General features: G+C 41.5%; 1 protein-coding gene across 2 annotated transcripts in view; it reads right to left on the bottom strand.

Annotated features, from left to right (window-relative positions):
* The window catches only part of CCAR1 (cell division cycle and apoptosis regulator 1), a 41,911-nt gene extending 27,874 nt beyond the window's left edge, over positions 1-14,037 (bottom strand). For both annotated transcript variants that reach the window (XM_084845432.1, XM_084845431.1), the window contains exons 1-8: positions 13,976-14,037; positions 12,489-12,609; positions 7,336-7,508; positions 3,700-3,744; positions 2,383-2,415; positions 1,107-1,300; positions 579-693; positions 300-492 (exon numbers count right to left, since the gene is read on the bottom strand). In XM_084845432.1, coding sequence (XP_084701558.1) covers positions 300-492; positions 579-693; positions 1,107-1,300; positions 2,383-2,415; positions 3,700-3,744; positions 7,336-7,508; positions 12,489-12,561 — 826 coding nt within the window. In that variant the 5' untranslated portion in view covers positions 12,562-12,609; positions 13,976-14,037. The remainder of the gene's footprint in view (positions 1-299; positions 493-578; positions 694-1,106; positions 1,301-2,382; positions 2,416-3,699; positions 3,745-7,335; positions 7,509-12,488; positions 12,610-13,975) is intronic.
* Positions 14,038-14,095: the final 58 nt, after the last annotated feature.

The following is a 14,095-nucleotide window of genomic DNA, read 5'->3' as shown; positions in this document are numbered from 1 at the left end:
TACAAACCAATTTCCAATATACGGCCAAACTGGGAATTCTGGTTTGTTACAAACTGCAACCGGAAATTTTAGATCTCTTCCCCTCATGTGTGGGGGAGCATGCAAGCCCAAGACACCCATCACCACAGCCCATGGTTTGTCCGTGACTTCTGAATGCATCCTCCCTTTTGATACAGCTACAAAATAAGCTGAAGATGATACAGCCTTGCTACTCTTCAGACAGTTATATTGTTGAGCATTTAAAAAAATGACATTCAACATTAACAGAAGACAACAAATGTCATGTTTTGAGGGAATACCTTTCTGCTGTGGCTGCTGTAACAAAGGCTGTGGCTGTGTCTGAAGCAAAGGTGTAATTGAAGCTGCTGATATTTGTGCCTGCAACAGCGATTGTGGCTGAGGCTGTGCCTGAACACTGAATGCAGTCTGCTGTGCAATGGGCTGAAGTACAGGTGGAGGAGTCTTGAGTAAAGGCTGGGTTTGAGTCTGGTTCTAATGGGGGGAAAAAAGGGAATGCCTTATGAATGAGCTTTATGCTAAAGGTGCCAATAACAGTCAGACTGAGCAGTTGCATATACCTGGTTTGGTAGTGTCTGAATTCTCTGTGCATTCCATTTGAAAGGCATATTAGGATTATATGTTGCTTCTACCAAAACTCTGTCTCCTACTTGAGGAGTCTTCCCTTTAACAGCACTGCAAAATTAAAATGGTCAGATTATTAGTTATTACTATCACACAAATGCACAAAAAGGTCCTAGATAAGATATTCTAGGTATGTCTGTTTTCTGAAAGAGGCTTCAGAAGATTATTAAATGGAGATGGGGTTATTTTTGGATTTTTAAACTATATCAATTAAGCAACATTTCTACCCCCTCCCCCTAGTCTGCAATATGCATATAATACCAACCTTCCTTGTAAGCTTGTAGTGAGTGTTGCTGAGAACCTACACAAATAGCTTGAGCACTTAGCAAAAAGCACTGTGAAATCTTTTAAGTCTACCCAGGCATTTGACTTACTGATAATAGGTTCCAGTAAAATCAAATCTCTGTATTGTGTATAATTTAACCTCTATCACCACTTATCCGAAGGCAGCAGAATTTACTTACCTGAGCTGGAAGAATACATCTTCATCAACAAAACCAAAAGTGTCATGTAGCTTGGTAACTACCCCAGTAAAGACACGCTGCTTCTGTGGTTGTGTCTGTTGTTGACTTGACCGTGGCGCTGGGTAAGAAACAGTTATCTGTGCTGCTGGCTGAGGAGTAGATAGGCTAAGGCTTGTTGGCAGTGCCACAGCTGGCTGAATGCAAAATGAAACAGGAAACTATGTAAACGTTTACATCCTTCCAAATGGATTTCACCCAAAATACCTTTTGAAAAATTTTGAACAAAAAGTGCATTGTAAAAAGTGCGTAAGAACTACACTGGGGTGGGGGAGGCAGTTAAAACTAGTTTTTTCCCCTATCAATACACTGCAGTTGCATCAGCTGGGTCAGCCAATGCATCAGAAACCCTACCTGCTTACGGTGGCAGCCATTTCTTCCAAATCATCTTCTCAAACTATTGGTTTATTTGTATTTTTATAACAAATACAATTTTACAGACAAGCAGGGAAACTTCATACATGAGAGCTGAATGTGCACATCAGTGAAGAGAAATGGCTTTGAACCACCACCAATCATGAACTGGAGGCTGAAATTGTTCTGCTGTGCCCTTACAATCAAATATTTTCCAAGGAGGAACATGATCAGATTTCAATTTTTTCTTACTATTTTATTCTACTAGTACCAATTGTCTTTTCAACATCTATTTTTTCCTATTTCTTTCCATTACTTTGGTTGTTTTTGCACCCCAAAGGGGCACTGCACCTTGATTTTTTAAAACCATTTCCTTCTTAAAGACACACACACACACTTTGCTTTTTATAAAGTGTTTGGAATTTACAAGCTTAGAACAGGTTGCTTTGGGGGGGAAAGGTATGCACCTTCTGTGCAATATTTTTCTTACAAATACAAAAAAGTTATTTTTCTGTACCTTTGCAGTCCAAAGCATGCATACTTGGTAATGAATTGACTGAACTAAAAACTCAAAGCATGAACTCTGATAGAGTTTATGCCAAAGAAATATTCCTACTTAAGTTAAACATGACATTATGATTATCTAAAAATAAATCTACAGTATTTACACACACACACAAATACCCGAGGATTTCATCAAAAAGATATTAATCACAAACCATACTGCAAAATCTCTCAGTTGTTCATGTTATATAGGAGACTACACACAAAGAGCACCAATATGTTAAAAAAAATGAATAAAAGCAGAGCTGATAAACACGTCTGTGGTTATAGAGTGATACGGTTTCAATAAAAACAAACTAACCTGGGTTAAAAGTGTTTGCTGAGGCTGCTGCAACTTAAAAAATAAATAAGACAATGAATTAGTTTTTACATATTGTGCAACGTCTGCTGTCTAACTGCAACTACACATCAGAAGCCTTTGCAAAATATTTTTATGATTACTTATGCTTACATTCCAGTGTCTATACCAAAATCACCATTACTGTAGTTTTTCTAACATTGTAGCTTTGCTCATTTGGAATATTTTATGTACCATGGGATGTAACAATCAACACAACTGACTACAGCAGGGCAAGATGGCCCTGTATCAATAGCAGACAAATTCTACTGTGCAAGCTTGCCAAAAGACTGCTTAAAAGCATACTTTCCAACACTAGCACTTTAGTTACCACACTAACAAATTATTATAATATGCCTCCATTTTGTCCTGAGTTGCTCCACTGGCTGCAGTTCAAAGCTGAAGTTGATACAAAGAATAAGAACAATCCCCACCCCCACCCCTTCAGTGGCTAGGACATTAGAAGCAGCGGTGGGAGAAAATCTGCTTCACTCATTGCCTTAGACAACCTTCTATATCTTCATTGCTTTCCTAAAAAACCCAAGGAAGTGTAGTGTTTTGAGATAGCTGCTTATTGTACAATACAGATCAGTAGCTCTCTGCTTGGGTAACTTTAGTTACTACATTGAAGTGTAATACCAAGACAGCAACCTGCATACATAATAATAAATTATACTAATTTATATCACTTTGTTACCACATACTGGAGCATATCTTGAAAGTAACTTATTTTGGTAGGAAAAATAATCTAGATTTTTTTGCATTTTGTACTCAGCCTTACAATTTTGACAGAACATACTGAAATTTAAAAGTAAGTGTCACTGGAAAAAAAATACAGCTATTTCATGTAAAGATGTAAAATCTAAGCATTGTAGTTGCAACACAAAGTAAGGTTTTACATTTTTTGTTTTTCATAGTAAGATATCCCAGTCATAGGAAGTTAAGAGTACTATATTCCTCATTTCATTTGCTGAAACTCCAACGATGAAGTATTCCTTCATCAAATATAAAGTAAATGTACCTATTTTCACCTGATCAGTGCTGAAGGGTACATGAAAGAAAGAGATCCTAAATCAGAGTAAAATAAGCAGGTACCTCGGTGGGCCTAGCAGTAGTTTTACATGTCATTTAACGTAAACATTTCATTCATTTCCATATTTAACTACATAAATCTTAAATACATTTTTGGGGCTTCCATCCAGATCTGGAATACTATGGCCCAGTTCAGACATAACAACGTAACATAGGAGACGAACAAAGAACACAAAAAGTTACACAAACCTGCTGTTGCACACTATAGAGGGTCTGCTGAGGTTGTGAATATTGCTGAAAAACATACAAAAGCAGAATAGAAAATATTGCACAAAAAGAAACAAATGCCCATATTACAATCTCAGACAAATGAAAATGAAAAATAAAATATACCAATAAAGATTGAGAAAAACCTTTATGTGCATAATTCCTACTATTTTACCACTGAACAAAATACTATTTACCCATTCCTGAAAAGTATTTCGACTTACAAAAGAATCACTCTAGGCCCCACAACATGAAGTGATGCAACACAGTATTGGGCACAATTCACTTGGGAAGCACCCTAAGCAAGCCCCAATGAAACGAACAGGACCTGCAAAAGAGCACAAATTCCCAGTGGATTGTGTAAATGAACTTGAAAAAAGCCTAGAACTGAAACTGTGTTTCTGTGCTTGTGTTCCATTGTACATGTTTAATATTTATGTGGTTGTGAGTGTAATGCAAATACCATTTATATGCATATGTTTGCACATTTTTTTAAATTATGTGGTTGCGAGTACAATACAGTACCATTTGCATTTCAATTAGGTCTTGTGTTTGTGCTTGTGATTTCTAGTTTATATTATACTACTGAGGACAGATATGGTGCGATGATTCTATTAGTGTTGAGCCAAAGATGGGAGGACAGGGGGAGAGGGACTCTTCATAAACCCTTTCACCACCCATGAAGAGTGCCCCTACTTTTCTGTGACTTTATGAACATGTGCAGGTGTCAAAGGGAAGAGGGGACATATCCTTGTTCCCAAGACAAGCAGGCCAGCACTCCCTTACCCTGATGTAGTTGCAAATTTTACTAGCTGCAGTAGAATGTGCAAGGGAATATACACTTGGAAATGCATCCCACTGAAAATAATAGCATCAGTGGATAACATCTGCAAATGCATGTAGTCCATCCACACTGGATTCCTACCAAAGGGATATGCATGCAGAGGCACATCCCCATCTACGTTCTGTTACAACTAGTCACACAGAACTACACCCTACTAGAATTGGATCTGGAAAAAGTTTTGCTACACAGCACTAAAATGAAATCACCAACATAGCGTGACAAGATGAGGAGGGCCTTGGCAATGGAGATGTGTGTTTCTTCTTTGCACACATTCAGAGTAAGGGAAATGTGAGGGCTGTGTTGCCCTCAGTGACAACATAGAGACTAGATTCACACAACAGCCATTGTGGGTGACAAGCCACGGTGGGTTGTCGTGTCATGCGAAACTAGTCCAAATCCTGCAGAGTGGCTTGTATGTGGGCAACAAACTACCCTAACAACCCATAGCTTCTTTTATGGTTGTTGCATCCACAATGGATTGGCATGCTGTCCAAACCCGGAACTGCCAACTCATTGTGGGTTGAGGGCAACAGGGAGTGAGCCTCTCAGCAAGAGCGGCTGAAACCCTGCTACTCTTGCCTGCGTGGCAGTGGAAGTACCTCCACCAGTACCCAAACGGCACTTTGGAGGGGCCGTCACTTGTTTGGAAATGCTTAAAAAAATATTTTTGCATCCTGACATTTGCGCAAAATGGGGCCAAAAATTAATTGGGGAAGGGTGGAATGGAAGAGGGGACCCCCAAGGGTAAGTTCCAGATTTTAAACCCTGGGGATCAGGCTGCTAAGGGTATGACCTGATCCCCTTCCCCCAGTTTGACAGCTGTCAAGTGTGCACAAATTACCCACTGATAGGTTGGGGAAATGGGACCGGATCGCAACCTTAGCACAGTTATCCTCAAGTTCTGAAGTGTGAAACCTACCCTTGGGGATCCCCCCTTCCATTCCACCCCTCCCTGAGTCTCCCACAAGTGATTTTAAGGGTGATCTAGGGTCCATCCCATTTTCAGAGCTCCAATTTGCAGTAAAAGAGGAGGTGTGAAAATGGGGTGGACCCTAGATAACCCTTAAAATCACTTGGGGTTGACTTGGGGAGGGGTGGAATGGAAGGAGGGATCCCCAAGAGTAAATTCCACCCTTTAAAATTTAAGGATAATTTTGCTAAGGGGCCAATCGGGTCCCCTTTTGCCCTGGACTTGTCAGCTGTCACTAGCACCTATGCAGCCCCATCTTGTCAATTACCTAGTATGTTTCTTAGTACACTTTGTTCCCTTTGACAGCTGAAACATACAAGTTAATAGACAAGGCAAGGCTATATATATAGTTTGACAGTTGCAACTGCACATCTCCGCAATTGCGAAAAACTGACCCCCCGCCCATTAAAACAAAATTACAAAGACACTTGCTCACATTCCTGTGGCTGAAAAAAAAAACTTGGTCCAATTTTGCACAAATATTGGGGCACAAAAAAATAAAATTTAAAAACTCCAAACGTGACTGGGGTGGGGAGGGTACTTGGTGACAGACAAGATGGGTTCTGCCACCACATCCCCTGGGATATGTGCCGGAGCCAGCTGGAGGACCAAAGGGGAGAATAACCCATGGTAAGCCCAATCGTTTGTCGGGGCTTATTGTGGGTTGCTCCTACGACAACGCACACTGTGTAGCTTATTTCACAGCGTGGGTTGTCGTGTCATGCAAACTCACCCCATGTAGAGAAACAAGACTAAGAAGTCATCATATTTATTGAATGATGTCCAAATGGCTAGGACCCTATAAAGAATAAAAATGGTGCCATAGCAGCGGCATGTTATGGTGACGACAGACAAAGGAAAAAAGGCAAGATCACTGTGTGTGTGTGGGAGCAGGGGGTGAAATGTGTGTGTGGTTTAGGGGCTTTGTACATCCCTTAAAAACCTACTTTTCTCCTCAAATATGTTCCAGGTGTGAACATTTGGCATAGCACTAGTTTTTATTGAGTTGTGACTTAGTGTTTTATGGCTTTCCAGTGCCTGAATGTCATTTTGGCTACTCATGGTTAGAGAAAGCAACTGGAAAATATGATTCAACATTTGTCCTCAGTAAATGGGTGTCCATATTTCTGGGGGTATGTTACATTCTGAGAACACCAAGCAGAGGCTAAATAACAACCAATAGTACAATGACTACAAAGAAATCCCTAGACATGGAGGTCTACACAAAAAACTATACATTATCAAAGCAATAGTGAAGACATTGAATAAAGATACAAAACTCAAAACAGATTATTAAATTTATCTGACCTTTACAGCACAATCCTATGGCTGCTAGACAGTGGCTAGATGGCCAAAGGATTGTTCGGTTCTGGGAGCAGACCTCGGAGTCCATGCTCCGAGGTCGCTTCCCAGAACACTGCCTCCCCACCCCCTTGTAAGAGGCGTGGTCCACCCTGGGCTCCACGCTCAGAAGAGCAGAGCAGAGCAGGGCTGAAAGGGGTGTTCCTGGGGGTGGGGAGCGCAGAACTGCCAGTATGATGTTTCCCATACATCATCCAGACTTCCTCCGCTCTGAGGTCCAGCGGCTAGACAGCTGAAATCCGTCATCTAGCTGCGAGTTCAGGGCGGCTGGAGCGCCAAGGAGAAGATCCCCTCTGTGATCCGCCTGCCCTGCACTGGATAGGGGGTTGTCTCCAAGTTTGGAGGCAGGCACCTCTCCACGTAGGACTGTGTCCTTAGTTTGTCTTTTGAGATCACCTATGGCTACATGAAACAGAATCAACAGAAATGCCATTCCCTTTACCTGCTGTAACGCGGCTGCTGCAGCGGCTGCTTGCTGTTGCAAAGCAGCTGTCTGACTGAGCTGATAGTTTGTTGGTGTCTGAGTACTCAGGCCTGCCGCCGCCAACGCAGTTTGTTGTGTATATATTGTCGGAGATGCTCCAAGTAAAGATGGCTGCTGAACACCAAGAGCGGCTGAAAATGTAAAAGCTAAGCATTAGGACATCTTAATTTGGGGTAGTGGGGCCTTGCCATGGTGAGACACATATGTTAACAGCACTATAGATTTCCAGAGCTTGTGGGAAAAAGACTCTTTCTTATCCCAAGATAGAACACCTATGCTTTAGTTTAGGGCCTGGTATTTGAATGTGGAAAATTTCAGCTGTAGTTCAGCTTGAGGCAAAAAAATCTCACAGCTCTTGTTTATTGCAAGGGGTTGAACTCACATAAGTGGCAAGATATTTACAAAATCAACTGATTTAGTAGCTGATGCTCATAAACACTTTATGCAAATCAATATGGAGGTAACCCATCGCAACCCCAGAGACAAGGTGTTTCAGGGCCTGTTCTTATTGCAAATAATTATTTATGATAACAGAACAGGGCAAATTACTTAAAGAGTGGTGTATTATTTGATATTTCCAAAATTGGCTCCAACCATTGTGTTTATTTGTTGCTCAGTCTTTCCTAACACTGCTGATCTGCATGTGGTGACACTTCTTCTCTAACTCCCAGCATTCTGGAGCATTTTTTTGTTAACCAATGCGGTGCTCTGGCTCATGGAGATGCAACTATCTCAGACATTGATTTCTTCAGGTAGTACGTAAGATGGAAATAAGCTCTAGAGATGTTAATACTCCCAAGGTTGAAAATGTTAGTCTGTTTCACATGTCACATTATTAATAATCAGAACAGCTAGACTAGCAAGTACAAGGGGCAGGGCTTTCTAGGTGGTGGCTCAATTATAAAACTCCCTTCCTGCGGCTTTGCACTTTACACCTTCAGTGCAGGCCTTTAAGAAAGCTTTAAAAATATATTTATTCAAACTGGCTTTTTTGGAGTAGTTAGTTAATATGTGCGTTCCACTCTCAACGATCTCAAACTTGGTTTAATTTCCTCAATTTTGATAATGCTATATTTGTATATTTATATGTGGTTGTGTCCAATCCCTTTATTGTTTATAAGTTGTTTTGTGATGGTATCTCTTTGAAAAGTGAGATATAAAATTAAATAAATTCTCCTAATCCAGCAAAGGACTAATAAGCAATACAATAAGTATTTTTTCCTAAATTTCAGATTTCAGTGTTACTTATGAACAGTTAATAGGCAGAACAAGAATCACTGCGTAGGTTTTATAGTTTTCATTAAAATGCGGTTTCAGCAGCACAGCACATGTTTTGCATGCAAAAGGTTCCAGGTCCTCTCCTTGGCATCTTTAGATAGGGCTGGGAAAGACTCCTGCCTGAAACCCTGGAGAGCTGCTGCCAGTCAGCGTAGACCAGCCTTCTCCACCCTGGTGCTGTCCATATGTGCTGGATTACAATTCCCATCATCCCCATTCAACATGACCATGCTGGCTTGAGGTGATGATGATTATAGTCCAATACATTTGGACAGCACCAGTTGGGGGACATCTTGTGTTGATAATACAGAGTAAGATGGACCAAGCAACTTTCTATGTTCTTCTGCATTTTAAAGTTGTTTGCAAACCACAAACCTGGAAAATGAAAAAAACTCCCCCTAATGGCTGACATGATTATGACACCACAAATCTGCTCTTCTGGCTAATGCTATTGACTTCCACTTCTCCTTTTCTCACTTCACAGACTATAATATCATGCCTTGGCATATCAAGTCTTTAAAGTGAGGTGGTTGCAGTCTTTAGGCGGAAGATGGAGAGTATGAAGGAACCCGCCCACCCCCAGCATGCATAGGAGTGGGGTGAACTAGTGGAAAATCAGAAGAGGGAGAACATGGAGAAGGGATTTTTACATTTGTGCAAAAGAAAAGACCATGAAAGAAGTCAAGTCTGATGCGGCCATTTGTTCTTGCTAGTCCACAAGGCACAGGTCCTTTGGGATGATGCTGCCAATGCTGTGTGATGCCTACCCCATAGGGAGGCCCACCTAACCCCCAACACTTAATTTTTTAGCCATTCCATAAGGACCTGAGTGTTTTTTAGAGAGGTCTTTGACATGGACCATTCTCTAAATCTGCTATGGCATTGGGCTTCTTTCTCCTCCCACACCCTGTCACACACAGTAGATTTTGTAAAATCTACTATTTTTCTGGTTTGCTATATATATAAAAATTTGCAGTTTTATGCTTCTGTTTTTGTTGTTTTATATTATGATGTAATGATTTTGTTATAATATTATTTGATCTTTGTTGTTGTAAGCCACTCTGGTTTCTTTTACAAGAGCAGAGTATACAGGGCAGTATCCAATACTGGAAATCTACCAGCTCTAAACCTGTTCCACTAGCACGAATGTGTAGGCACAGAATGCAGTTGTTTGGTAATGAAATTACTCTGCACATGCTCAGGCACTATTAAGGTGCCTGAACCTGCTAAGGCCTTACCTCTGCCTTGTACTTAGATTCTTGGGCAAGTTACTTTTGTTTTAGTTTCACCAGTTTGCTTTCTGGGAAATAAGTGTTTTGTGACCAGCCATACCCCCCATGGCAGCCATTTTATGGCTGGGCAAGCCCCCCATGGTAACCATTTTGTGAGAGCTCCCCTGATACTATAAAAATTCCAAATGTGCCTCCAACCCAAAAAGGTTTGGGACCCCTGCTTTAAGCCATGCACTGCAGCTTTAAAAGCCAGAATATGAATGAGCCCATATGCTCCTACTTTGCCACTCTTCACATCAGCAACTAGACAAACAAGGAAAGGGAGAGCTGTGTGTGACATCTGAACTTGGGACTTATTGAAACAAGACAGAATTATAAGTCAGATTTAAACCAGAGTTCGCTGACAAATCCTTGCTTGTTAGAACACAATAAACCATAACGGCAGATTCAGATATCATGTGAAGTTCTCCCTTTACCAATTTGTTTACCTGCACATGCAAAGGGAATGGAGGCAATGCAGGAGCAAATTTGCAGCAGCACACTGCTCATTTCCATTCTGGCTTATTAAGCCATAATTCATGGTTTAAAGCAGGAGTGCACTAATCATGGCCCTCAGGTGCTCTTAGATAAGGGCAGGGTTTTCCCTTTTTTTGCACTAGTTCTAGTTAGAGAAAACCTCAGATCAAAGATGTGAGATAAAGGCATGGTTCCCCTTGTTAGTGCTAGTTAGGGAAACCCCACCTGGGAAGGGAAACCTGGGTGGGGGGCTGTTAGGGGAAGAGTGCCTGCGTGGGGGAAGAGGTTATATGTGTGTGTGTGTGTTGTGTGTGTGTGTGTGCGCCAGATACAGGCCTTTGGGCTGAAAAGGTTGTGCAGCCATGGTTTAAAGTGACATGCAAATGTGGTCATTATGAGTTACTTAGCAATTAGACAATAAAACAGTGCTGTTTGGTATATTTATATGGTATACATTTTTCAGCGTTTGTTCAAACAATTGTTACAAAACATTCCCAGCACAGAAATGGAGTTGAAAGCTAATGAACCTTAAGGGTACTCAAGCATCTTTTTTTTGCCAGAAACTGAACATCATAAATAAATTATATTATGTTGATTTAGAAACAGCATATATACTTCAACATGATCATATAAGAGAAGAAACAGTTCATGTTCCCAGAGTAAAACATTCCAAGATCATAATGTAATTAATTTCATATCAGGCTTCACAACACAACTTCTTGTCCCTTATTTTTACTAGTTCTTCATTCTCTTATAATTTTAGTTTAGTTCAATTTTATGTTTCTCTTAGTGAAAGGCAACAACAGAAATGGATATATTATTTGTACAGTGTCAATATACCTACAGTAACAAGCAAATCAAACTGCAGCTTCTTCACCTAGTCACAGCTAGTCCTGAACTAAATGCTCAAAAACCATAATACTGTTACAAAAAAAATTGAGAACATGGCTAGAAATGTTCTAGCTAACTGGCTGCCTAAAATCCTAAAAATTAACAGGTTTTTCTCTGTGAAGGAGCACAGACATGCTATGTGAATGAAGGAAATCATGCTTTAAACAATATAGCATGCCTAACTTTAAAAAAAAGTCGAGAAAGGTTATCTTCTCTCTATGTCACACATGGTGCATATTGCAAACAGGAGTGTAACTAGCAATGTATGCCTATTTAGTATTCTGTACACAGAGCAGCAATGTTAATACGTTCTGTTATTAACAGCCAGTTTCCAACCACTTTTCTCATATAAACACAAAGCTACATGTAAGAATTGTTAATTTTTAGGACTGCCATTTAAATTGTTAGCTGAGTAATTGATTAACTGATCTGTTCAACATAAACTTGCATGAGAAAACCACTGATACTTTTTAGTTAAGGCACATGCGTGTTGTAAGCCCCAGTTTAAAAAAACCCATTCCCCTTTTCCCACATCAGAGAAAATCCTCATTTAAGACAATGGTTGCTATCTACAACCTCCCCTCCCCATTTGTATTAAATATGTTTTTCAAATTATAACTGTTGCCTGATTAAACAGGGTCACCTTTTTAATCAAATAAAATATCTAATCAAGCTAACTGACAGAGGGAGGGAGCGATCCTATGGCTGCTAGACAGTGGCTAGACGGCCACAGGATATCCTGTTTTCTGGGAACCGACCTCGGAGCATGTTCCTGGAGAACCAACCTCCCCCGACTTCCACGCTGTCTTGGAGGCAGCGCAGAATATCCCCATCCTCTGCGCTCACAAGAGGAGTGCAGAGTGGCCAAAAAGGGGCGTGGCTGGGGGCGGTCCAGGCAGAAATGTCTGTATGACACATCCAATGTCAGCTGCAATCAGCTGCGTAGTTGAAAATGCAGGGCAGGAGACGCACGGAGCGAATGATCCCCTCTATGCTTCTCCTGCCCTGCTTTGGATAGGTGGTCGCCTCTGAGTTCGGGGGCAGTCACCTATCTGGATAGGACTGCACCCTAAATGTTTCTGAACTATTCATTTTATTTCCATGTTTGCTATGACAAAACAGAATGAAACCTTGCAGGATGTCAGACTGAAGCTTGTGCAGTAGTTATTGGTTAAGAAGAATGTAAAAGCTGACCTGGCTGAGATACTGCAGTGGCTGTAAACTGGGTAGCCCAAGGGGGATTCTTCTGCCCTCCAAACTGAGCCATGGTGAGAGACAAAATCCTTTTGCTGTTTTAGTCTTCAACAGTTATGATCTATTAAAAAGACAGCTTTATGACAGCTTTACACCAACACTTAAAAACACTTTAATATATACTCTATTCCTGAATTATGGATCACATTAGACTGGTTTTCCATGTGTGTCTATAGTTCTGACAGTGGAACTCACTGAAAGAGTAACAAATTGTATGGCCTGACAAAAGGAAATAAATCATAAAAGGCCACAAAATACGAGAAATAATTAAACTAGTTATTGGTTTTGAGGGGATTTCACAGGCAGGTAAGACATCTAGGTGTTATAAAAAATGCAGAAAGAAAACGGACTTGTGACAGAATTTCAATATACAGCTGTAACATTCCAAAAAAATACTATCAAGAACATCTGGAAGTTTGTCTTTCAGTGAGTAAAAACATCTGCAACATGACCTAATGTCAACCTTTCAACACATGTTCATGGAAGTTAAACTACTCTACAGATTAACAGGTATTCCAGGTGTGAATAGCAAAGATCTCTAGTGCAGGCAGACAACTGAAGAGAGCTGCTGTACAAAAGAATGCAGAAAAACAACTGAAGAGAGCTGCTGTACAAAAGAATGCAGGAAAAAACACCAGGTGAATTGAAGAGCCTCTGTCAGAGACAGAAGCTGTGCATTCAAACACAGTTATGTTAGTGAACAAGCACCTTTTCTATATCGAACACAAGTTAGGAGAATGGAGATAAAAAGCAATCCCCTAAAAACAAAAGTTACCAAGAAATCAGCACCAGGAGGGACAAACGCAACATCTACAGGAAATGTGCGTGTAGATGGAAAACAGAGAGAGGCTGCGGTCCTGTGCACTTGACAGCAAGCCGAGCTGGACTCGGAGAGACTCACTTCGGAGTCAAATTGCGTAGAATCGTGCCGTAAAGCCAGCCACACATGCAAAGAACACCTCACCAGACTAAATACACGGTGTTTGCATTTGTGGAATACGAGCAGAACGCATACAACAAGGCCTAGGAGTGGGAAACGTGAGAACGGGAGCGAAGGGAACACGTAAGAGTGAAACAAAGAAACCCTCCTGTTTATTCCTCTCTCCCCGAAAGCACGAAGGCGAAAGGGAGGAGGGGGGGGAGAGATGTAGGCCTCTTTGGGGCTAGACTGCCAGCTCCCTCCGCCTTCTTCCTGAGGAGGGCCAGGAGCTCCCGGCTCCTGAGGAGAAAGCGACGCGGGAGACGCGCCTCCCCCAGCAACAATGAGGGGCCGAGGCCTGCCGCCCAAGGAGAGCCTCTTCCACTTATCCGACCCAGCCCACCCAAGGGCTGCTCTGGGAAACATTAAGGTTCCTCTTTTCTGAAACTACCAACGCGACTCACTACCACCGTGCGGGCGCACCTTTCTCCTGCTAAGCCTTTATTACCTGACGCGGGCCAAAAAGGGGCTCACAGGAGCCATTTCGAACTCCTCCAGCACCCCGAGAGCGCGAGCCACAGCGCATGCGTTGAAAAGAAAGCGCGAGGTCGGGGGAGGTTGGTTAGCT

The sequence above is a fragment of the Heloderma suspectum genome, chromosome 3 (assembly GCF_057233095.1).
Source record: "Heloderma suspectum isolate Gila_16-S chromosome 3, 16-S_ref, whole genome shotgun sequence".
Classification (NCBI taxonomy): Eukaryota; Metazoa; Chordata; class Lepidosauria; order Squamata; family Helodermatidae; genus Heloderma; species Heloderma suspectum.
The sequence above is the reverse complement of the archived record's forward strand: the minus strand, read 5'-3'. Positions and strand labels throughout refer to the sequence as shown.